This window comes from Anomalospiza imberbis, chromosome 5 (genome assembly GCF_031753505.1).
Source record: "Anomalospiza imberbis isolate Cuckoo-Finch-1a 21T00152 chromosome 5, ASM3175350v1, whole genome shotgun sequence".
NCBI lineage: Eukaryota > Metazoa > Chordata > Aves > Passeriformes > Viduidae > Anomalospiza > Anomalospiza imberbis.
This window is the reverse complement of record NC_089685.1, coordinates 19526801-19551977: the sequence shown is the minus strand read 5'-3', so window position 1 is coordinate 19551977 and position 25177 is coordinate 19526801. Positions and strand designations below refer to the sequence as shown.

At 37.6% G+C, this 25177-nt stretch overlaps 1 protein-coding gene across 1 annotated transcript in view; it reads left to right on the top strand.

Moving 5' to 3' along the window:
• Positions 1 to 25177, top strand: part of TUBGCP6 (tubulin gamma complex component 6) — a 40897-nt gene that overhangs the window by 11603 nt on the left and 4117 nt on the right. The window contains exons 17-42 of the mRNA XM_068189807.1: positions 183 to 236; positions 855 to 939; positions 1387 to 1572; positions 3355 to 3514; positions 6090 to 6901; positions 8401 to 8564; positions 9937 to 10147; positions 10667 to 10840; positions 11900 to 12021; positions 12345 to 12420; positions 12873 to 12982; positions 14764 to 14855; positions 14970 to 15109; positions 16750 to 16899; positions 17563 to 17644; positions 17731 to 17819; positions 17994 to 18109; positions 18747 to 18885; positions 18974 to 19090; positions 19331 to 20639; positions 21061 to 21116; positions 21368 to 21560; positions 21827 to 21995; positions 23280 to 23421; positions 24379 to 24573; positions 24830 to 24962. Of these exons, the coding sequence (XP_068045908.1) occupies positions 183 to 236; positions 855 to 939; positions 1387 to 1572; positions 3355 to 3514; positions 6090 to 6901; positions 8401 to 8564; positions 9937 to 10147; positions 10667 to 10840; positions 11900 to 12021; positions 12345 to 12420; positions 12873 to 12982; positions 14764 to 14855; positions 14970 to 15109; positions 16750 to 16899; positions 17563 to 17644; positions 17731 to 17819; positions 17994 to 18109; positions 18747 to 18885; positions 18974 to 19090; positions 19331 to 20639; positions 21061 to 21116; positions 21368 to 21560; positions 21827 to 21995; positions 23280 to 23421; positions 24379 to 24573; positions 24830 to 24962 (5276 nt within the window). The remainder of the gene's footprint in view (positions 1 to 182; positions 237 to 854; positions 940 to 1386; positions 1573 to 3354; positions 3515 to 6089; positions 6902 to 8400; positions 8565 to 9936; positions 10148 to 10666; positions 10841 to 11899; positions 12022 to 12344; positions 12421 to 12872; positions 12983 to 14763; positions 14856 to 14969; positions 15110 to 16749; positions 16900 to 17562; positions 17645 to 17730; positions 17820 to 17993; positions 18110 to 18746; positions 18886 to 18973; positions 19091 to 19330; positions 20640 to 21060; positions 21117 to 21367; positions 21561 to 21826; positions 21996 to 23279; positions 23422 to 24378; positions 24574 to 24829; positions 24963 to 25177) is intronic.

The window sequence follows — 25177 nt, the reverse complement described above, 5'->3', positions numbered from 1 at the left end:
ATTTGATGGAAGAAATGAGGTTCCCTTGAGCTGCCCAAAATGTGTTTTATTTCTACTTTTAATGGACCAAACTCAATATACATTCCTTTTAATGCTTCTAATCTGCACGCAAACTTTTATATAAATTGCACTAACAGAAAAAAAATTACTTGTAAATATATGTAAATTTTTGTTTCCTGCAGAGTGCTTTGTGTATTTGTTGGAGACATGCAGATGATACCAAACACAGAAGATGGGTGAGGCCTCCCTTTACGTTAGGGGGTACAATCCCAAGGGCTTTCTGAATGTTCATAGGTGTCTATATGTGTGATGAAATCTGCACTAAGGAATCAGTCATGGGCTGACATTTATGAAGTTTAGCTTGAGACATAATACAAAACATCCCCAAATAGATCTTCAAAGAAAATTTATTGTCTCTAAATGCTATTTCATGCATTTGGTGATAGGTTTGATCAATCCTTCTGTATTGATTGAAATTTAGATTGTTATTGAAAAGACAATGAAGTAAATAAGGCAATCTTTAATTAAATAGGAGACCTATCTCTCCTATAACTGCAGGAGGCACATATTGCTGATGCAGAGCTCCTTATTGAAAGTCTTCTTTACTTATATATAATTTTTTTCCACCTCCCTTTTCTTAAAAGTAATTTGCCAATAGTCTTTAATTATCTTTTTAAAAATACCATAAAAAGGATTTCAGTTTTAATTGTTTACATTTTGAAATGCACTGATGCAAATAGTTATTTGTTCCTGTATTATGAATTAGTATTTAAAGAATGATGAAAGAAAATATCCCATTTTTATCCCATTGGGAAATAATTGGTTAAATACTCAAGTGGGGTTTTTGTTTACAGAAAAATGCTTGTCATAAACATCTGTGAGAAGGAACAGTCTAGAAAGACCAGCTGCAAACACTATATTTCTCTAAACTGGAAAGAGGTAAGATTCACTTTCTAGAAACAATGTAGGAGAAAATTTTTTTAAACAGAAATAATAGAATATACTTAGAAATGTATAAAATTACGTGAAGAATTACACCCCTTACTCCACTTTGGGCCTTGAAAATTATTCCTTTTGTTTGCCCATGTCAGGTTACTACTCCTTCCCACAGCTTTAGAGTGTATTAGAATGCATAGGTTTGAGGAAACCTCCCATAGTTACTGCAGTTCATCTTTAGCAAGGCAGACTTACACCGCAAAGACACTAATGAAAAGATGAATAATCCTGCATGTTTAGTATAAAAATTGCTGAGAAAATATTTCAGTATCCTGTTTCCTAGGCCAGTCAAAAGCTTTATGAGAGTCACCTTTTTGTTTTGTTTTATATCTGGGAATTTGGAGCTTTATATTTCTGCTAACTAATTTGTTGTTGTTGTTGTTGTTAAAGGATGCTGAAGGAAATGATTTCTTTTCTGCTGTACTTGGATTCATTCTTCCTGTAGCATATAGTTATCAACCAAACCTAACAATAATAGCTGTTGGACCAAACAGGAACCTTGGAATAAGTGGGATTTCTCTGCTTGTTGCTTTACTACGAGGATTAGCTGAGTCTCAAATTTTTGCTGTGATTGAGGTAAGAAGTGGTGCTAAGCCACGATACCTCTGGCAGAGATGCTTGTATGAAGTGCTTCAAGCCTCCCAGTAGAAAATACTGTCTGTCTTCAGTACCCCTGAGTTCACAGCACAAACTGCCCAAGGTTCTTTCTGTCCTGAGAACAAGGCAAGACACAGCTGCACACCAAGTTCTAGGCAGCAGTCGCAGCCTGCAGAGTGGAGAAGTCGAGGCATGAACATGAGGCATAACCCATGATTATGTCTGTGGACCATAGATGTTCTGTGAATTTGCCACAACTTCCATTTTTATCTGGGATCCACAGCTCAGCTGTCTCCTCGAAAGAGGCACTTCCTGCCTGTTAAATCATCTGGCCTCTTTCCATCAGATGTGATTGAAAGCAGCCCGCTGTTCTGTTCATAAAAGGCCACTAAATTTCCTCTCCCGGGTGCTGTGCTTTGTAACACACAACTTCCAGCCTGCAGAACATCAATCAGAATGGCACATATCCTTCAAGTGAACTTAATTGGGATAGTACATAATTGAGGGCCAGAGTACCCCAGCTTTGTGTTTCAGGTAGAGAGCAGGGAAAGAAAATAAAAAATATAGGGACTTTTCCTAGGCTTTTTCCATATGCTACCACATTAAGGATGCCTAAATTTAGGAGTTGGAGAGTTGGAGGCTGTATCCAGAGCAGTGATCAGTGTCAGTGAGTGTATCTTCCATGAATTTGTCTAATCATATAAAGAACTCAATTTCCACTCTTGGCCTCTCCAGCATCCTGTGGTTGTAGTTACCCAGTTTCTCTTTGTGATCTATGAAACAGTAACTTTTGATTACTTTTGTGCCTTCTAGTTCTTCATCAATGAGAAACCACAAAAAGTTGTTCATGTATGCTTACTCTAATGTGTTCCCCAGCAAGTACCCAATTAAAGCCATGGTATTCATTAAGCTGCCAATTAAGTGGATTTTGACATAATTTAGTCTGTAATTTTCTCAAATGTTATTTGTTTTAATTTACAATGCTGATACATAAATTGGCTAAGCTAAAATAATTTGTACATTGATATGCAGTATCCATAAATAATGTATTTGCACACTACTAATTAGGAGTATGAAATGGAGAGAATTACTGATTTCTGAAGTGTAAACTGACAATAAAAGGATATTAGACATACATGTTAGAAAAATGATTGATAATTTTATATTGATACTCTGCAGGTAGCTCCATAACAGGATCATGATTTTCTAATGCATGTGCATGGCTTCTTAGAGTACTTGAAAAAATGCTTCTATTTCTTAAAAAAAAAAAAAAAAAAGTGTTACGGTCTTCCAAATATAATCTTCATATAGCATCAACATTTCAAATCAAATTTCTGCAAGGAAATGATACTGATTTAGCCTGTGAGAAGTCGAAAAGAGTAAATTTCTTGAATGAACAAAATATATTACTATTTTCCACTCATAGAAAGTAAATGATGCATGAAATAAGCAAGCTCCATGCTCCCCTTAACCTCATAATATTTTCTGTCCTTAATCCAGCATTATTTCTTTTCAGTCATAAAGGGAAAAGTGAGATTCTTTCTCCATTTGAAAGAAACAAGTTTTACAACAGATGAAAATTAATTTACATTTTTCAGGAAAAAAACTCCATTTGAACACATTTTTATTTGAAAATGGAAGGTTGCTCATTCTTGCTACTAATTCTAGCAATTTAATTACAAAAGCTTGTTTTAAAATATTTCATTTATCACTGAAACAAAGAGAGGTTGGTTCACAGGGGTATTTTTTCTTCCTAATTAGGACGCAGAAATAAGTTTAATGCAAAGTATAGCCAAAGCATTAGTGGGTGCTTCTACACCTCCCTTTGGAATTTATGTACCTCCTACCCAAGAAAAAGTAAATAAAATAAAAGCATTAAGGGACCGATTTCAGCAGGAATGGAAAATGCTTCAGTGTTCAGGTAAGTTGATTTTATCTTTAACTCTTACATACTGTAAGTTTCTGAAAAGATGTTATATAAAAACAGCTGGGTCCTGTAAGTCAGTGGGACATTTAAAGTCAATCGGACCAGATTGATCTAATGTGAAACTGGTAAAACTCTGAATGCTTCCAATTCTGCCACTTGAGCCAGAAAGCACCGAATTCCATAGCGTAGCAACTGTACCCTTGAGACTTAGAATGCTGTTACTCCAAAATTTTGGAATGAAATTACCAAAATATGTGCTTAAAGAATGGGTAACAAGATGTGCCCTGGCTCTGATTGCTGATGTGGTTTCTGAACATAGTGCCAAACCAGGTGATACTTTAAAATGTTTAACTTGTCCAGGAATAACTCAGTAATGATGAGTCATGCTGCAAGTACAGTTACAAAGAGCTGAAGATCAGGCGCTGCATTTGTAGAGGAATCAAGCCAGGCAGCTATGTATGTTTTCAAGCATACTTGTCTAGAAAGATTTCTTTGCTGAATGACTTCTGTTTTTCAACCAAAAAAAAAAAATTATAAAGGTGAGCATTTCTAAAATAAAATGCCATTCTCTCCTTTCAGAAGAAATGCCCAATACCAGCGATCTGGTTCCAATAAAAATATTCTTGTGGGGTCAGGAATTGTGGTATGAGCTTGATTAATAACTGGTTTTCTTACTGCTGTTCTTTTCAGTGAAGGATGGGATTTCCAGAAATTGATTTCACTTCAGAATCGTTTTACAAAAAAGGAAGAAAAGGAAAATATGAGGACTTCACTCTGCCCTCTTTTGAAGCATAAATTCTCAGTATAACAAATAAGAACTCTAAATCTCCAGAGACTTAGTAGTGGCCTAAAGGCACATCATGTAAATTCTCAAAATTAAACAAACATCCCAAGGCAATAGCCATTATATGCCTTGTTTTGTAGTATTCCAGGTATGATTTAGGGATGATTTTCAAGAGTACTTTTTTGTTATTGTGACTTCAGTAATTTGACCTTTTGATTTCAGACACTTCAAATGATGTTTATACTGGTGTTCCTACTGGGTTCAACTTTATATCATGTGGAATAATTAAATCTGTCTTTGCAGTTGTCTTTTTTAATTGTTCACAGTGCTTCCCTTCACATTTGTTTTGGTTTTCAGATAATGCTGGAGGGCAAAGAATACTGATCCTTCAACATTTTGAAATTAAAATCTCTTTCAAAAGAAAATAAAAGCTACTTGAAAGATTTTTCACAAAGAAGAGCTGGAGAGCATTAAGATATTCTGTTTCGGTTTAGAGTTTCTTTGAACTGACTTTTGAAGTCCAAAAAGGTATTTAAATCGGAAAGTGGGGAATGGCCAAGCTTTAGCTTCAGCATTTTTCCTAACAGGAAATTTGTTTCCTAAAGGACATTTTGCCATTCTCCCGTTTCCCCTAAACACCTTCTCCTCCCCCTCCCTTTTTTTAAACTCAGCATTTTCAATGAAAAGGCATTTTCTGAGTAATAACTCAGCTCTTCTCCTTTCCCTGCCTGTATTCAATGGAATGGGTAGCGTGTGAATCTCACTAATGTTGCATTTTGATAAGTATTTTTAAGTCTTTATTAAAACATTAATTAAGAGGGGAAATGGTGTACTGTTGGTAAATGCGTTTGAAAGGACCGTGCCGAGGTTGCAGTTGCCTCCTGCCGCTCGGGCCCGGCGTGCTTCACTGCTTTCTGCACTCGTGTGCTGTTACGTGTTCGGCAGCTGAGTCGCGGCAGCGTTTAGGCTGAGAAGCGCGGGAATGCCTTCACATTCGTGAACGGTTCAGTCGGCGCTGTCCGTGTCGCTGCCCAGGCCGCTCTGCGGCAGCGCCGGGCCTGCGGGGCGGGGCGGGCCGGCGGCGGGGCGGGGCGGGCCGGCGGCGGGGCGGGGCGGGCCCGGTCGCGCTCGGGTGACGTCGGCGGCGCCGGGAGGAGGCGGCGGCACCGTCCCGCTCCCGCTGCCCGCGGAGCGCCGCAGGTACGGCCCGGGCGGCGGCGGACGGGCGGGAAGGGCGGGGGGCAGCCCCGCGGGGCTCTGCTGCTGGCGGGAGGCTCGGGCGGGTTGGCGCGCCGTGGCGGGCCCCAGCTGGATGCTCAGGGTGAGCCCCGCCGCCGGCAGCTCCTCCGGGGGTGCCGACACCCCGCCTCTCCTGGGTGGGTGCCCCGGAGTGCCCCGGGCTGGCGGGTGCCCTGCAGCCCAGCCGTGCGGCCGCCTCCTGTCACCATCACCGCCCGCGCCTTGCCCGCGGCCGCGGACACCGCGAGGGGAGGGAGGTGGTGGCTGTCTCCGGGAGAAAGGTACAGGTGTTCCCGCGGGAACCCGGGATTAGATCAGGACAATCTTCTCTCTTTTATTTCAGTCTGTTTCAGAAAAAATTGGCATCTGGAATTAAGCTTCCTGCACTGTCGCTTCACTGATGATGAAAGTTAAAGTGGGTTTTTATAGCTCATGTTCTAAATATGTGGGAGGTCAGTTCTCCTTTCTTTTGGGCCGTCTCAGTTCAAGTTAAAGCATACTCAGCAATTTCTTATACACTTCATGATTCTTCCTGATATTTTTCAGGTCTTCCTTCCCATGAAATCAGAGACCCAGCCTGTACCTGCCAAAACCTGACAGTTTCATTTGAAATGGAGAGCATTACACAGTTGTTCAGTGACTTGTGTGAAGCACACTTGACAGGTTTGCCATGGAAGGTTCACTTAGGCAGGCAGAAGATCAGCAAGAGAAGGGCTAAGCAAAATTTGAAAAGGGTTGCTTATAATGCCCTGTTCATGAACCTTTTTCAAGATGAAGCTCATAAGTTGCAATCCAACGTTTCCAGACTCCCAGTGAAGAACAAAATTTTGATGCTGTCTTTCAACTTGAGAGTCGCTGGCCTAGGTGCTCAGGCAGATAGACTGGAGAATCTTGTGGAGGAACTGGAAATAGCTGAATGCTTACCCTTTACTGAAGTTAATTCTGTCTTAGACCTCTTAGTACAGCTTGCTGGAACAGGTCCTCCTCAGCTTGTACCACAAAAAAAGAACTATTTTCTGAACAACAAATATGTTGGGAGGAATGTCAAATACCAGGGCTATGATTATTATGATGTAAGCGTGTTTGAAGCTGACATACAGTCTCTGATAACAAATGAAGAATGTCAGTTCAACGACACAATTCAACAGACACTTCAGATAATGGAGGCTGCACCTGGCACCGGACTCCCCGCCATAGGGCTGTTCTCACAGAGCTGTCCTGCTGGGGACAAGTTTGAGAAAGAAACGCGCGTCTCGCTCTTCGGTGCTCTTGTTCACAGCCGTACCTATGATATGGACATCAAGCTGGATTTACCGCCAGTGCCTGACAATGCGGATTTGTCTGGACTTGCAATTAAAGTACGGTATCATTTGTTTTGTACTAACGAGTGTATGCATGCTTTCATGTGTCACTTTGAAACTGTAGTTTAAAAGTAGGTAATAGTGTAATTGGTGATAGAAGCATACAGCACTGGAATTTAAGATGGAGCAGGGATCCTTTCCTTTGCAGAGAACCAGATAAGCTTTTTGGAGATGTATGATAATAAAAGCCTTGGTCTTGCCCTTTAGCTTTGTCAAAACCCATCATGTGGCCACAAGCTTTATGAATTTAAGCCATCAGCTGTATCCATACCCTCCCCACACTAGCAACCTTTTGCTTGCATTTTTGCCTGCGTTGTCTGTTGAACTCCTTAGCTTTGTTGCTTGCTTGTCAGTGCTCAAGCATCTGCCTAAGCATCCCTGTCTGAATGTATGCACTTTGCTGTTCAGATTGCATTACCTAACTTGCTGTATTGTTGTCTTGGCTTGTTATATCTTAAAGCATTTTTTCTGGGTTTTTTTTTGTTCCATTGAATGACCTAGTTCCTATTGTCCTATTACCTTTTCAGTGTGTACAGTTTCTACTGTATCTTTTTTCCCCTTTCGTTGTCTGTTCTGTTTATTTTTGCTGGCTTATTCTTGTAGAAGTACTAGATACACTTTTAGAGTTTTTTTGTTTCTTTCCATTTTTACTGTGTGTAGGTAGGCTTATTTATAGCCTACCCTTAGATCCTCGTATTTTTCCCTTTACTTAACATATGTATAGATCTTGCAATCCTTTAATTCAGGGTCTGAATTGAAACTAGAGGGCAAACACATTAAATAGAAAAACCCTGTACCATTCAGTGCTCACATGTGGATGTAAATTGTAACCTAGAGGAGGTAGAACCTTTTTGAGTTAGTGCTGAACTCTTTCCATCAGACTGGAAAATCTGCAATTCCTTGAGGAATTTGCTGCTTTTTATATGGGTGTGATTGTCTTTTACTAAGATTGAGGGCAATTCTGCACACATGGCTCCTGTTGAGTGGGAGTTGAGGCTGTGGCATATACACTCTTTGGACATTTACAGATTTTCTGCATGTGAATTAGGGAACAAGCTATGTTAGTCATAGTTAACAAAATGGTTGCAAATGTGAAGATTCGTGGCCTGGATATTTGCCTGGAACAAATGGTAGAGCAGTATGATTGTATTAATGCTACATATTGCTGAATGTCCATACCAGAGATTCTCCATTTGTAGTACTATATGCTCACTTTAAACTTTAAAGAAAGCTTAACATTTAACACCAACAAACGTAGTATATTATTTTGAAGATGATTTGTCTTTTATGTGTGGGCATTAATACTTACAGAGGCTCATCAAATTAAAAGAATGCTTACAATAGAAACTTCAAATTGATATAAAGGGAGGGTAGGTGACAGAGATTGGGTCACGTAGAGTCATTTGGTCCCGAATGATAGCAAAACATCTTTTTCATTAATGAATGTGTTTTCAGTAAAATGTTTCCATGTCTGACATTTGAACTCTTTCTGACAGGTTCCCCAAAGTATAGACCAGTCAGAAGATGAGGGATTCCAGTCAGCATCCAATCTGACTCCTGATTCTCAGTCAGAGCCAAGCATGACTCCAGACATAGACTTGTGGGATGCAGTGCTTACATATGGACCCAGCAAACGAAGATGTTGGGAAAGAATTGGGTAGTATGTGTCTGATCTTACTGGTAAACTTACTGTGCACCATATGCAAATGTGTGAAGGTGCAGTGCATCTTAGTTCCACATGACCTCAGTATAAATAGTGAAATGAGCATGTTTAATTCACAGATTTCAATACACTGCATTAATAGCGATAAAGGAATAAAGGTTGTGTGGTTTCAAAAAACTGGTTCTTAGAGTGCAACAGTTTCACAGGAAGAGATAAAATCATCTTTGTCAAAAAAGAAAGGGATTAGGAAAATGCTCTTTGTGTGAAATGCAGCATTTTTCTAACTGTTTTGACTTCTTATATGCTATGCAATTTGTCTCAGTCTAAAATGATTCAAAAGAGAAAGTGGTAGTTGTAGAGCAGGAGAAGAACTAAACAAGTATCTCACAGTATTATAGAGTATTGTATTCCTTTCCCCATCCTGTAGACAAACCAGAAAATTCTAACAGATTTCTTGGTGGTTTAGTTAGACTTGTAGTTCTTTCGGCTCTTGGGTAGAAGACGCATCTCCTGAGAGAAAGCTCTCTGCAGTCCTGTTAAGGGTTCCTGGCTCCCCTAAAATGGAAGGTAAAGGCAGGTATGGCAGGTATCCTGACATTTCAGATGGACAGTAATGTGCCTGATTCTTGGAGAGGCTTTGCTCTGTATGTTTTCTGTGATTTTAAATAATAATCTAGTGGTGTGCTATTGCACTGTTAAGCAGTGTCTTTTCATCTCTGAGCCTTAGAAGCTCAGAAACTCAGAAGTTCCCTGTTCTGATTTTTCAAAGCTGCTGTAGCCCACTTGAGCTTTTTTCCTAGAACATGTTAGGTTTTTTTGCTGCTATTTGGACTCTTAAGAGTCATATATAGACCATAGACAGATTTTGTGTAATATCTGTTACTAGAATTCAGAGTTTTTGGAAGAATTGGAAATAAAAATTGTTTTGGAGGGGATAGTAATCTTCACTGCAAAGAGGTAAAATGTGTTAATAGAAGTTCATTCTAGCACTTTGAGTGTATTGCTCTTTAACTTATTTGAATTTTAGCATTAAATGAACCATGGAAATATGGCATATATTGGCCTTGTTTTCCTAGTGTGAAAACTGCATCAGGGAAGGCCATAAAAGCAGCTGGTGGTTCTCTGCCAAGGATTCTGTCTCTGAACTGGTGTTCAAATTATCTGTGTATTTGTTCTGTGCACTGAGTTTGAGCTATTGACTGAATGCATATTCCCTTAAAAATGTATATTACAAGTATGTTACTAGTAACGTTACTAGTAACTTTTCTGTGAGGAATTCTGTCTGCAAAACTCTGAAATGCTTTTTTCTTCCTGTATGAGATGTATTTTCACATAATCACTGTGTAATGTTGTGTTTACTCTGACACAGCCCACCTGGTAAAAAAGAGGAACCATATCTTACTGAAGCCGGGAGAGAAGCATTTGACAAATTTTATAAACTTCGAGAAGGGGAATTGCAGCTGTTTACTAATACTGTACTTCAGCTTCCTCAGCTTGTGCTAGTGAAAGAACCTGAACTGGTAAAGGATGTCTTGAATGTCCTCATTGGTGTGGTATCCACTACATTTTCACTCAGTCAGGTAGGGAAGATTTTTATCTGCCCTTCCTAGTCAAATATTTTTTATTTTTTCCTTCATAGAGGTTTCCTCTTCAATGCATTTATTTCTGCTGAGGTCTTGCAGTTGTAGCTAGTGTTAAGAAGTTGAATGTTCCCTAATGTCAGCAGGGCAGTATTTATATATTGCAGTAATCATGTTACTGGAATAGACTAAGAGTATTTGTAGTTTGCTAAAGGGAAAATAGGTTTATGAGTGCTTGAAAACAGATGTGTGAATAATTTTGTAGATTGGATTTTCTTTAAGGAATTAGATAAAGAGTCTCATTCTATATATTTGAAGGCATCATTCACACTCCTACAATTTTCTAACATTCAGTATTTATCTCAGTTTCCTAGCTATATAGTCTCAGTCACTTGAGTATCTAAACTGAGAATTTGTCTGCTTTTTTTTGTGTGTGTGTTTGCTGTTTTAAATCAGAATACAGCTCTGAAATAGTTGAATCTGCCTTTTTTTTTTTTTTTTCTCCCTGTATCCTTTTAGGCTGCTCAGTCATTTGTGATAAAGGAAGGGGTGTATGTATCTGGAACATCACCAGAGACAATGCATAACCTGCTCTCGGAAGTTGCAGAGTATGGAACCTATTACATGCGGCTAAGTCGATTTTCTCTTCAGCCAGTTTTGGATTCCTCATACAGCAAAGGACTTGTGTTTCAGGTAAAACAATGGCAGTAAATCAGCTAGATTTAATGGACCAATTATCTGACGTAGAGAAGGTGACTGATTTCATATAAAGCTGGAATGTCTGCATTCTGCAAAACTGCAGAGTATTTTTAGTGTAATGCTCCATCCCAGGTCACCAAGGAACAGTGCTGCTGTATTTAAATCATAGCTCTCTGTGCTGAGGCCTTGCTTGCACTGAAAAATGCAGTAAAATGTCTTTGTTAACCAAAGTGTGATTTGTTTAGTCATATTGTTCTGTTATGGACTAAAGAATTTTAATTTTTAAATGCTTTAAAAACATTACATATTTGTACAGAAAGATGTATAAGATCAAAATACAAGAACTTCCTTAGTACACTGTGTGTGTGTGTATATATATATATATATATACACACGTAATGTTTTTTCAAAAATTAAAACTGAGGTAGAAAAATATGGTATTGAATAGCTTTAATTGCTTTTCCTTGGTTCAAAATTAAGTGCAAATTTTCCATGTCAGTCCTGTGTATATTTGTTGAGCTGTGTGTATACTCTGTAATAATTGGTGATTTAATCTCTTCCTAATGCATAGAATTAAGTTATGGATAAGGATTAGTTATGAAAATGTATTCATTCTGAATATTTGATTTACAGCAGTGTTACTCAATTTCTGTTAAGAAGGTCTCTTTGTTAGATAAAGTTCTAGATAAGTGTTTTGCAGTATCCGGTTTAGGCGTAAAAGTAAGGAAGCAGGTTTCCCTGGGTTGGTGTTATTGAGAATGAGGAGCTCCTCAAAGGACAAGTCAAAGAATCTGAACCAAGATGCTTTATTTCACTGTGCATGTGTACAGACTCTGTGCCCTGGATGTGTGAAGAGTATAGAGGAGTCATCTGGCTCATTGGAATGTCTGCAGTTGCGTGGACCCTCACTTGCCCCTTATTCTGGTGTACAAGTCCCCCTTACCTGCATATGCCATTTATTTTACTAAAAGGTTTGTTTTCATGCTGATGCAATTGTGATAGACTCTTAACAAGTTTCACAGTAAGACTTTAAATATTTTCTGCTCATACCAGGCATTCACAAGTGGACTGAGAAAGTATCTTCAGTATTACCGAGCCTGTGTTTTGTCAACACCTCCTACGTTAAGTCTGCTAACAATCAGCTTTCTATTCAGAAAATTAGGTCGTCAGCTGAGGTAAGAGAATGGTATTAAATGTTTAAGCTTTTCATAGCAGAAAAAATGCAATCTTTTCATATACACTAAAAAAGACCTTATTACATGGGCATTGTTATTTAGTCTGTCAGTATTTTTCCTCTGTTTTACAGATTTTTTTTTTAATATCCAGACTATTCTAGGGAAACATACAAGGTCTTTATACTCAGTTTCTTTGTTATCCCTGTTATCATTCAGCAGATACAGTGTGATTGTTGTACAATATTCAAATTCAGCAAAGTTCATCACTGATCTTGGAGACTCCTGGTTGAAATTTTTATATATGTTTTAATACTGCTTTTTAGGTATTTAGCTGAGCTGTGTGGCATAGGAACGACGGCACTGGGGATCAGTGGTGGAGCTGAAGCTTCATTTCCTACGGTGATTGTTGTTTGATATTTTTATGTTTGTTTTTGGTTGCAATGTTAATATTCTCCAAATATGTTGGATTTTACATGAAATACTTAGTGTTGGTCTCTCTGCTAGCAAAGCTATGATCCTGGACCTCCAGTTAAAGCACTATAGTCCTTTCTCCAGATACTTAAACATTTGGAAATTTGTCCAGGGTTTTCAATTCCTAAAATAAACAAAGGGCTAAAAATAAGCCTTCTTAAATAAGTCATGTGAATCCAACTCTAAACATACCTGTCTCACTCTAGAGGTGATAAAGTGAGCTTGAGATAACTTGCTCAGGTAGAGTGATCTTAACTGCAAATAGATGGAGGAAATGAGATGAATCCTGCCTTCTGTGAAATATGTCAAGCCATGTATTTTTGTTATTAAAGTTGTTGTGAAGTGTGTTGCTTGATGTTAAAATATTTTTCATTTTTTAGGGTGTTAAATTGCTTTCATATCTGTACAAAGAGGCTCTCAACAATTGTAGCAATGAGCATTATCCAGTTCTTCTGTCTTTGTTGAAGACAAGCTGTGAACCATACACAAGGTGTGTCCATACTGTTCTCTGCATACTTGAGTTTAAAAATTATGAATTGGTAATCTGGTGACTAACTCTGCATGTTTAACAATGGCTTTTCATATTTTCAGAAAAAAATACATGTTTGTATACGCAGTATATTAATTAATTTTGCTGTTCTGTCACTCTTAGCTCAGTAACGATGTAAGGGGTTAAGTGTGGCTAGATTAGTAAATAAATATATGTAAATGAGACTTAATTCTTGCTGCTGGTCATGGAAATTCATACTGGAATATAGGACTTGTATAAACTTTTTTTTTTTTTTCTCATACCTCAGTTAAAATCCTGAAGCTGGAAACTGACAAGTTTCTTTTATTGTACAAACTGGGGAAGTTCATGCTTTTTTCCACTGTCTTTTTGTTTTGGGCTTTTTAGTAAGCAAAAATTAATAAAATATCTACTGTTCATTTAGTACATGTAACTAACTGATAATAGGAGTAATTAAAAGTAGAGTTCCTTGGTTTGCAACAGTTTTGTTAAGCAGTGCTCATCAATTTAAAAATTATTAGTTTACAGACATCTGAAGAGATGGTAATTTTTTAATAGCTATTTACAGGAATTACAGCTGTGGTCCATCATCAGTTTGCAGTGTTACATAATAGATGTGAAAATACTTAGAAGAGAAAACAGAAGTCTGTCAAAATTCTCTAAATTTAAGATTCTTCCCATGGCCACCCTTCTTGAGTTTTCTTCCTTCTACATGCAGTGATCTTCAGAGAAATTTAATTTCAGATATACCAGAAGCCTCACTGAAATATCTTGACAGCTCTTACCCTGCTATTTATAGAAGAAACTCAGATTTCTGAAATACCAAGGGCATCACATGGAACCTAAAATATCTGGATTGCTGCATTGATTCCTTAATTTGTTGCAGATATCTGTTGAAGAATCAATTATACATGATCAGGACTACCCTGGAAGGAAGCCTCTATTATCTGCAAAAAGTGTTACCCACTCATTTATTAACCTGAAAGAAATTAAATAATACAAGTTGTTGCTCAAATAAATCATAGAAGCATCAGATTTAATAATTTAAAAGTGCTTAACTTTTTACTTAGAACCTTGAAGTTGAGCAGTGGTTGCTGTGTTAAATGCTTCCTCTTTGTTGTACAGTGTTAAGTAAAAACTAAAAAAAAAACTTCCAGGACCTCTGAGCCTTTTTGTTTCTAGCCCCAGATTATATAAAAATAGTGAGGTTTTTTTATTTCTTCAAAAGTTTGGCTCACACAGACAAAATAAGGAAAAGCATGAATAAATATGCCAAAATAGTAGTTGTTATCATTTTATGTATATTAAAAATGCCTCTGAGTCTGGGGAAAAAGTGCTTGGTATTGCATCTTTGTGTTATACTCTTTTAGTTTCTCCCTGCTGAAATTACCTCTGTTTAAAACAAAACCTTTATGCTTTTCTCTTGCTTTGCCCTTGATGTGCTGCAAAGTTTCCTATACATTTTTAATATATATGTAGTAAATTGATATGCAGGAATAAAACCATTGTTTTAATTGAGGCACTGGTCTCTTATCTAAATGAAGTATCAGTGAAATATTCTATTAAAAATAGTTAAAGAAAAGTGTAGAGCCACAATCTCCTTTATATTTAAATGTCAGTGTCACAGCACTTAATTGATGGCTTGTTGATCCTTCCTATATCTTGTGTCTTTTGGGATTTTAAAGAGCATACTGATTCCTTGGTTATAATAAAGGAGAGAATGCAAAAGGATTGATTTTCAATATTGTACAATTTTTTTTCAGATTTATCTATGATTGGGTATACAGTGGTGTATTCAGAGATGTTTATGGAGAATTTATGATTCAGGTGAATGAAGATTATCTTTGTTTCAGAGGTACAGTATATATATGGAGCATCTCTAATTTATATAAATTAAATTTATATATAATTTATATAATTTGTGCTGTTAATTAAATAACTAAAATGCATCCATCTTTTTGTTACATAGATAAGCATTACTGGACTCACGGTTATGTTTTGATTTCAAAAGAAGTAGAAGACTGTGTCCCTGTATTTCTTAAACATATTGCTAATGATGTATACATATGTGGGAAAACTATAAACTTGCTGAAATTGTGCTGTCCTAGGGTAAGTTTTGGGTTGCTTCCTTCCTATTACATTGAGGAAATAATGTCTCTCTAGGGCAAGAGTCTAGGATTTTAGCAAGTTCACTCCTTTATCAAAACTTGGTATTACATAAGTAGGATCATGAAGGGCAATTACTTGCTCTCAGATACTTGTGAGCTGATTATCCACTCTACTTGCTACCACCTTACTGCAGAAATACACATTTTACCACCATCAGATTTATTGTATACAACGCACATGCTGTATTTCTTTTCTTTGTATTGAAAGCAGAAATGTTTTAGACATTCAGCCAAGTGCCTTCCACTTCTTGCACTACTCATTTTTGGTTTAAAGCTGCCTCACCAGGTCGTGGCTCAGTTCTGCATAGCCCTTTCAGCTGTATCACTACATTTTCAATAGTTCTATTTATTGGTATTTTGCAGAACAATTCTTGTCCTTGATAAGAAAAACATGTTCAACTACTTTGTGTCTTCACTATTCTCTCTATATGTCCAAAAGTAAAACAACCAGAGAGGTGTCTAAAGTCTGTAGACATTCCCAGGTAGCTAGTAGTTTCTTTAGGATCAGAGCTGCTCAGTGCTGACGGAGCAGAGCAGCTCATTATCAGCTATGGTATCAGGTATAATCAGTATATAAGCCTAATACCTCAAGTGAAGTGTCCCTCTGCCAGTTGTCCTGAGTCTGCTCTGACAGCCATTCCCAGACCATGACTCAGGTGTGCCAGCAGTACTGAGGTCGTTATAAAAGTGTCAGCCATCATTTCCATGATAAGTTACAGCTTTATGCATCACTAACGCAGTATCTTCCCCCAGGTCACATGGCACCCAGGTTCAGTCATCTTCCATCTGTCTGAGAGTGCCAGGCACGTTTCATCCCTTTTTGATAATGCCCTCAAGAGCTGGGTCTTCCCTTCTGCTTAGGCTAATGCATTCCCAAGAATACAGCCCTGGGCTTCCATCTTCTGACTTTTACCACTAGACTAGGGGAATCCAGTGTGAGTGTGCTTGTGCACTCGTTTGGTTTTTTCTTTCAAGTTAACTTTCCCTCAGTTACTTGTTTTGTGCACTGAATAGAATAGCTTCAGAGATTTAGGGTTGTTGAGGCAGAGTAGAAAGATCAGGTATAGTTAAAGAATAGGTTCTCTGTGTTGTGCACTGGCCATGGTTTTGAGAGTTTCGTCTTGTGCAGAGGTCTCTCCTGTAGGGGTGTTAGTTCTGTCTTAGAGAGTTCCTGCTGAGTGGGATCTGTGTTGGATGTAAGTGAGCAAAACCTAACTTTTGATAAGAGAAATGCACTCAGCACTGAGTTACTCATGCTCAGTTAATTTGGATATTCAGAATAGGAAAATTGGAGATGTTTAGAACATGATTTGTATAAACGTATGTATTAGATTTTCAGCAGAAAGACAGAACTCTAGAAATTCGACCTGTGATCCAAGTTGTGGGCCACTGTAACTTTGTCTCCTACTTTGAATTATATAAATGCCAAAAGATGATACTAATAAAAGCTTTAGATCCTGTATGGAGCATTGTGTCAGTGTCTTGAAGCATGACTAAGTTAAAAAATATATAATATGAATTCATAATATAAAATTGTACACTTTTAAAAATGTATGTAAAAGGAAATTTCTCATTTTTCAGCATTATATATGTTGGTCAGATATACCTGTTCCCCGGATTTCAGTTATTTTTTCACTTGAAGAACTGAAAGAAATAGAGAGAGACTGTGCAGTGTACGTAGGTCGAATGGAAAGAATTGCTCGATACAGTTCTATAAGCAAGGAGGAAAAGGTAAATGAATAAAGGAACAAATACCTCATTATGATTTTTTTTAAATAGTCAATTTTCATTTTTGTTATAACCTCTAAAGAATTTGTATTTATAGTCAGAATTTTTTCATGGGTTAATTGCAGTTTTAATTTCAGCAAATAAAATTAATTAATATAGCTTTTAAAAGTGTAGGTCGTGGGTGTGTTGACAATTTCTGGCCTTTTCATCTATTAAATGAGTGTTAGACTTCGATGCTAGTTCTTTACATTAGGAGATTTGTCCTCCTACTGAAAAGATTGTTTGATTCTAATTTAACAAATGAGATAAGCTAATTAGTAACCAGATAAGACTGTTTGTAATTTCCATAGATAATTGTTTTTTAAGAACATTTTAATGACAAAGAGATTTCTGGCCTTCAGATTCCATCAATTTAGTTTACATGTCAGATGGATTTGGTTTGTTTTAAAATCTGGAGTATAACTTCCAATACTAGTTTGTAGATTTTGCATTTGCTTACTTGTTTTATTCATATTTTTGTTGTATTAATTGATCAATAACCATTATACAATGTGCATCTGTCTTTGCAACTGTGTATTGCAAGTCTAAAATAATAGAAAAATCCACCTTGGCTTTTTGGGGGGTTTTTTGTTTGTTGTTTTTTTTGTTTTGTTTTGTTTTTTTTAGGATTTGCGCATGGAAATAGCCAAACAAGAATTAATTGTTCATGCTCGGGAAACTGCTAGCAAAGTACTAAAAGCTATTTCTGGTAAGTTATAGTGTCATTTTATGCATTTTATGTGTTTTGTAGTGTGTTTGTTAATGTAAACTTACAGTATCTTTATTTTAATACAGACAAGCAAATATCAGAACGAATGGCTTTGGATGCAAAGAAACGGGAACAGTTTCAGAAGCTGAAAGAACAGTTTGCAAAGGACCAAGAGGTATCTCTTTGCATTTCTAGAGGCAGACTATATTTCTTAGGCAAATAAATGAATAGATGTGTTGTACTGATGTTGAATTAGTAGCTCATGGTGTACAAATAAGAACTTCGTGTAGATGTGTGTGTTACAGCTGGTGTTGGGAATAGCTTTTAAAAGTGTTAAATATTTATGCAGCGTCGTCTTGCGATAAAGCAGGAGGAGATTGATGATGATTTCAGCTATGCCCGAGAGCTCAGAGAGAGAGAAAAAAGACTGAAAGCTTTAGAAGAAGAACTGGAAAAAAAGGCAAGGTAAATGTATCTGAGTTGTCTCCAAAACTATCATAAAGATCTCAGGAAAAAATAATTGTATGTTAAAATTCACAGTACTAGTAGTTCACAGACATTGTTCTACAAGGATATTACTTGCAGTTAGAAGATGGATGTAAGGAATTTTGGTAATCTATGAGCAATTTTGTTACAAATGTTAAGTTAGTGGCCAAAAAATTTGGGACCCACTAATTTTTGCCAACCCTATCCAGTCTGGGTTTTGCTATAATGAAAATTTCAGGAAGAAAATTTGACTGCATCTTAAAATTTAAAAGCAGAGCCCACAGCAAAAATGGTCACATGTATGTCAAAGGAGAAGTAAAAAGCAGTTGGAGTTAGATTGATATTTCACTTTCTTCTGTTTCATCTAAAATTACTTAAGCCAAATGAATGACCTACTAAAAATAGTTACAGAAATACATGTTGACTAAAGATACAGTCCTGTGTTTTCCACCTGTTCATTCTCTGTGACTGAAACCTGTGGCTACATTTTAAGAACCAATTCTCAATTCTGAAGTGCTAAAAAGTCTTACTCTTTAGATGGGAAGATGAAAATGAGTGTTCAAAAAATCTTAGCTTTCTCAGCTTGTAACTTAGCTTTCTTTTTACCTTCATTTAGGCAGGAATTAATTGACCATTATAGCAAACTTTCTGATGATGCAGCCCGTAGGGAACAAAGAACATTATGGAAAATCCAGCGCCACAAGTTGGAAACAGCCCGTCTTAAGTTTCTGTTAGAAGATCAAAAACGCATTGAGGTACCTCCTAAAAAGATTTAAGAGGTGTAATTTAGAAAATTTGATACTTAATACTTAAAGATTTTTTTTGTTTGTTTTTTACTTGTAGGAAATGCTTGAAAAACTTCCAGATGGAAACTACAGGAGAAAATTAGATATTATTCCTTATAAACAGTGCCAGTTGGCTTTGGATAAAAACCCTGTTGAGAAAGATCCACCTTCACAAGTGAGTTTATTTTCTTGCATAAACTTCAAGTTGCTGTTCCAGGTTTCCCTAAAGGGACTTAATTTCATGGTTCATTTCAGTTCAGTGAACACAAGGTTCACTGTAACAGCAAGGTGAGTAGGTATCATTTACAGTACATCAGAAAAATTGGAAGATTTTTAATCCTGTAATAAAGTGATACCTTAATTAGTAAGTTGATATGTGACCAGCCATACAGTGTAATAATTATTTCTTTTTTAGGTATCTTTTGTGAAACCTCTGCCTTCTAACGAGACAGTTGGCAGAAAAGAATCTGAGCCTGAGCAGGGATATGCTGCTTCTGCTGACAAAGCACTGCCTGTGCCAGACCCAGCAAATAACACTGATGAGCATTTTCAGCCTGAAGCAACAGGATCTGAAAGCAATCTCCAAAATTCAGAGAAAGCATGCAGTTCTCTATACAGTGCTGAGTCCTTGCCTGAATCCAATGTGAATATAGAAGATTTCTTATCAAAGTCACAGGATGAACAGTCTATTGCTGTTAGGATGCAGGGATCCTTGCTAGATGAAGCATTCCAAAATATTAACTCAGATCTTTCTGAGACTTTGCAGTTGAGTGAAAGTCGGTCTGTCTTGAGAGGAGCACCAGAAGAAGACAATGCACCATTGCATCAGCAAAGCGAGTATGATTTTAATACAGTTCTCAGACCATCTGCAGCTTGGCAGGGACATGTTAGAGTTGGGGAAAATGTATTTGATGTGGACAACAGAAGGCCTCGGTGGAATATTCATGGACATGCATCTGATGCCAACATTAGAGTGGGAGAATACGTACCTCAAGTGGACACTTATCAGCCACATTCAAGTCCTTATGGGCATTCTTCAGAATCCCATATTAAAAGCAGCAGCTATACTTCTGAAGTTGAGTCTAGGCGACCTCGATGGAATATTCATGGGCATGTTTCTGAAGCTCATATTAAAATTGGGGAATATGCTTCAGAGATAGAGACCTCAAGGCCCAGGTGGAACATCCATGGTCATGCTTCAGAAGCCAATATTAAGATTGGAGAATATGTGTCAAATGTAGCTCCTACAAGGCCTCGATGGAGCAGCCATGGTCATGCATCTGATGCCAGCATCAAGATTGGTGAAAATGTGTCAGAGGTGGTCTCAGCCAGACCTCGTTGGAACATCCATGGGCACGCTTCACAGTCACACATCAAAATAGGAGAGCTGGTTTCCGATACAGAGCCTTTGAAATCCCGTTGGAGCCCGTTTGGACACGCATCCCAGTCAAGCATCCAAATAGGGAAGTGGGCCCCACTGACAGAAAATGATCCCATACCTCATCGTAAAACCATTTCGGGTTCTTCATCCAACTCCACAGTGCAGACACTTCTGTACAGTGACGAGTTACCTCCTGCTGAAGGGAGCAGAAAGGAAGCAAAACCATCACAAGTTAAGGAAGAGACTTTGCCACAGTCACAGATATCTGACAGTGTTACAGACTTTCCTGATGCTAATATTAAAGACGATAAAAAGGAAAATACAATAGAAAAGAAAGAGGAAGGTAAAATAAAATTAGGTTTACTCAGTCATCATTTGTTTAAGGGCTTGTGAAAGTAACTCCAAATGTTTATTTTCTAAATGGGTACTTTCTTCCTTACTTATGCCACTTAATTCCTTGCATTCCTTTTCATATAGTGCTAGAATTCAGAGGAAAGAATTTGAGCTTAGACTTGTCTCCTATATGCAAGAAACAGAGCATTAAAAAAATTCTAGCCTGAAACTTTGTGAAACAGGACCTTTAGGGCCCTTAAGAACATGACTAAAACTGCCTGGATGGGGCTATGGGGAGATACTGTTATTGGTGTGGTTGTGTCTGTGATAGTTTATACAGGAATTTTGAACAACTTTAGGGGCAGATCTGAGATATGAACCAAGTATTATAAGTAGGTCTAAGTAAGTGCTGACTTCAATTGTATTTGCAGTAACTGCAGATGTTGTCAACAAAGACCCTTCTCCAGATTCCTCACAGAGCTTACAGGTAAGAAGCAAAAGTCGTTGAGAGGACTTATTTTCTTTTGAAGAATTGAACTAGTAGTTAAGGTAGTAAATTTCTCTCCTAATCTAGTAGTCACTGTAAAATCACACTGTTTTTATATGCCTGAACCACACGGGTGAGTAGGCTCTTCTCTTTTCATTTGGAACAGCTAGGCAGTTACGTGTAGGAACACAATAAGCTTGAGCAGACAAAGCCAGCATCTCTCACAAAACTTGTCCATTTATGAATTTTAGAGAGAAGACCCTGAAAAGGCCATTTCACAAGATACTGTGCCTCAAGAAACTTTATCTTCTGAAGTTAATGCTCCCACAACTAAGGAGAGAGAAGGCGAAGGGGAAGATACATGGAAGAAAGAACAAGCTTATTTGAAAGCCTTATCTGATCAGTATTGTATTGAAAAGTATCAAGATAGTTATGATTTGATGTGTGAGTAGAACTGTTGGAACAGTAGATCAATATAAGATGTGGTAAATTTGAACTAGAAAGCTGAATACTATTACTTACCAGTAAATTACCAGTGTAATGAACTACAGTAGCCAAACAATTTGCTCCAAGGCACAAAGATGAGAAATATTTTTTGGCATGTTATGATTTTCTAACCTAGGGGTGTTTGTATACAGAGTTGAATAGGAGCATGTTATTAAGCTTCTTAAGTATAATAACTTACAATGTTTGTGTATTTTTAAATGTAGCAGAACCGCCAGTTTCTCATCTCTTGCATCACGTGATACCAAGATCATACACATTTCCTGTGGATCCTGCAGTGCAGTCTGCAACAGATGAAACTGCTGTGCAGCTGAGTGAGCTCTTGTCTCTGCCAGTGCTGATGAAACGTTCTATTACTGCTCCACTTGTATCTCAGTGAGTATTTGTTAGGAATTTTGCAATTAATTTTGCAATTAATGTTGTATTCTATTTTGAGACAGGAGTTACATATAGATGTCTTAAATTTGCTCTTAGGTCCTAGAAGTAATTCAGTAAATGGTCCATTACTAATTCAAAAGTTCAGAACTGTGTGATAAATAGTAACGTAAACGTAGACATTTATGTGCAAATTAAAAATTTGAATATCTGTTTGGAATATAAGCACTCAGAGGAAAGTCTTGTAGATTATGCAGCAGTGATTTTGACACCATTTGTTTTATTGTTCTTTTAAAAAGCAGGTGTATTCTTTATGTGTGCTAGTTTATATTTGAAAGATGAAAGCTGAGGGAGTAAAAAAAAACCTTTTGATTACTTGAAATCTCATATTGATCAGGGTATATTTCATGCTTCTATGGGAGCTCCAGCTTCAAGGCTGTTTTGGGGTATAATAGAAGCTGTTCTTTTTACTATCGGGATATATAAGGAAACCACATACATCTTGGACAGTTTAGTTAATATATCTAATAATAAATAAAAGTTTTTGTCACTTTGTGCAAGATTAGCTTTTGTCATGAAAACAGTTACTTACAGATACTTTTTCTAGAATCTGCTTTCCTGTAAGTTTCCATCTGCTAGCTCTGAGTATGCTATACTCAAAGTCTGGTGCAATGTAGAAAGATGTTATTGTCTAATTTAATTTTAAACACCTGGTTGGCTACCAGAACAATCTGTGTACAGATTCACAGATCTAGCAAACTGTGCCTGAGTTTTTGTGCTGCCAGGCTTACCCTGTCCCTGATAGGCAAGTTAAATTATTTAAAGCTAGGTTGAATACCTACACAGTACTGTAGACTGTGTATAGATCTAGATACTAGACTGTAGTATAGATCTTAATATCTGGTGTCAGAGTTTTTTCAATTAGTATATTCTTACTGGGGATTTAATAGTCTTTTAATTTGTGTAGGTGACAGAGATCAGAATGCTATTGATAAGATGTTGATCCAGGTCCTGCAGCATATTCTAAAGGTCATTGTATGTAGCCAGGCTTCAAATACTTTCCCAGTATTTCTCAGAGCCCAATTACCTGAAGTGGTAGACATTAATTCTGGTATATAATGGGTGAAGACTTTTTGTCTCATGTTTTTTGCCTATATGAATAATGTCTTAGATAGCAGAGTTAAGTACTGGAGCATTAATCTGATGTAGCCACAGTACTGAATGTAAACAGTAAGGAAGGAGTTGCATGTAAGTATAATACCTTTTCTGTGGTTTTATTCTTAGTGTTTCTCTTGTGAACAAAGCAATAGTTGATTACTACTTTGTGGAGCTGAACGTAGAGAAGCATTTTGAAGCATTGAGACACTTTTTGCTAATGGAAGACGGGGAGTTTGCTCAGTCACTCAGTGACCTGTTGTTTGAGAAGGTATTTGCTTTGTTGTCTTAACCCCAGTGTTTGGGTTGTCTGCTTTACCTTGATGCCTCTGAGTTGATTTGGATGGGAATGAGAGAATGGTGTGAATTAGAGTCCTGGCTTGTGGAGTTTTCCTCTTTTATACTCTATCAAGAAGTCTGTAACAGGGAACTCTCTTAATATTGTAAGAATGGAGAAAAAAGGTCCTGGACAGAGAAGCACTCATGGAAGGGTATTTCATGCTTTCCTGTGAAAACTGCTGCACTATCGCTGTCCCCTCCTGTCTGCTGGCAGCAAGGCTGGAAGAGGATTTTGCTAAAGTCCAGTGGCAAGGCCTGCATTGCAAGCTGCCTACTCTTACCTTAAATATCCTCAGAGAGCAGAGGGGAAGCCATGTGAAAAGAGTGCTAGGCTGTCTGATGAGACAGTATTTCATTACTTACTGCTGTGTTCATGGGGAAGACAGCAAGGTAGGACAGATAGCCTGGGTTGATATAGATGGTTGCCTGTGGAGATAGGCAGCTGTAGGAGAGCTAATGCATTTCTTTGAGTCCTGAAAATGCTTTAGACCCAATTAGGAAAGCATTTGGGGATTTAGACTTGATGAATGGCTTTATCTGTAAACCTCTGAGAGTGCTGAGGTGATGAGATAGGCAGATTCAAGTCAGATAAATTCACTGAGTCCCTGGCTGTCTAAAGACTGTATTCCCTGCAGGAGGAACTTGTAGCTGCTCCTGAACCACAGCAGACATACGAAAATAAATCAGCGTAGGTATGAGATTGCCCTTCATGCTGTGAACAGAAAATAGTTCAGAAGTTGCTTCTTATGCTGTTCATGCATTCCTGTGGCAGAAGTAAATCAACGCAGGGTAGTCACCACTTTACCATTGTGCTTTAATTCACTTGTGGTCAAGAGACAAGACTTTTTATTAATATGGTGTAATTAGGATTTTTTTTTTTTATCCCTAGCTTGGATCAGGACAAACACCTGGTGAATTGCTGAATCCACTGGTTCTTAATTCTATCCTAAACAAAGCGCTACAGTACAGTCTTCATGGTGACACCCAGCTTGCTTCCAATCTTTCTTTTGCCCTCAAGTATCTCCCAGAAATGTTCAAGCCCAATGCACCAGATGCTCTGAGTTGCTTAGAGCTCAGGTACAAGGTAAGAAGGCGTGGAGCAAGGTAGAATACTGCAGTTATGCCATGGCTCTTATGTACAGTGGTAAGGTGAATATGTTAAATAAGAATGCAGTATCTAAGAATGGAGTAAAATAATGTGTAATGGAAACTACAGGATTTACTTAGCCTGACCATTGCATTACATTATTAAAATACATAATGATTCTTGAAATACTTGTATTTTAAATAATAATTTATAACAGAAAATGTAGTATGATCAGCACTATTATTTCTTGTAGGTTGACTGGCCTCTGAACATTGTCATTACTGAGAGCTGCATGAATAAATACAACAAGATTTTCTCCTTTTTACTTCAGCTGAAGCACATGGTGTGGACTCTCAAGGATGTTTGGTTTCACTTAAAGCGCACTGGTAAGTGTGACTAGTGAATGAGAGAGCATCCTGTTTAAAATGCCAAGGAAGATTTTTTTTTTTTTTTAAACTGTAACTTTTGAAGTTTGACATGACTGTATATAAGCAATTCTCTAGCAGAGGGTGGTGAAGGCATTTTAAACAGGATTAAATTCTACTAATAAAAATCTTCATTCCTTAAAGAATTCTGATTTTAGATGGTCTCTGTGGCTGAT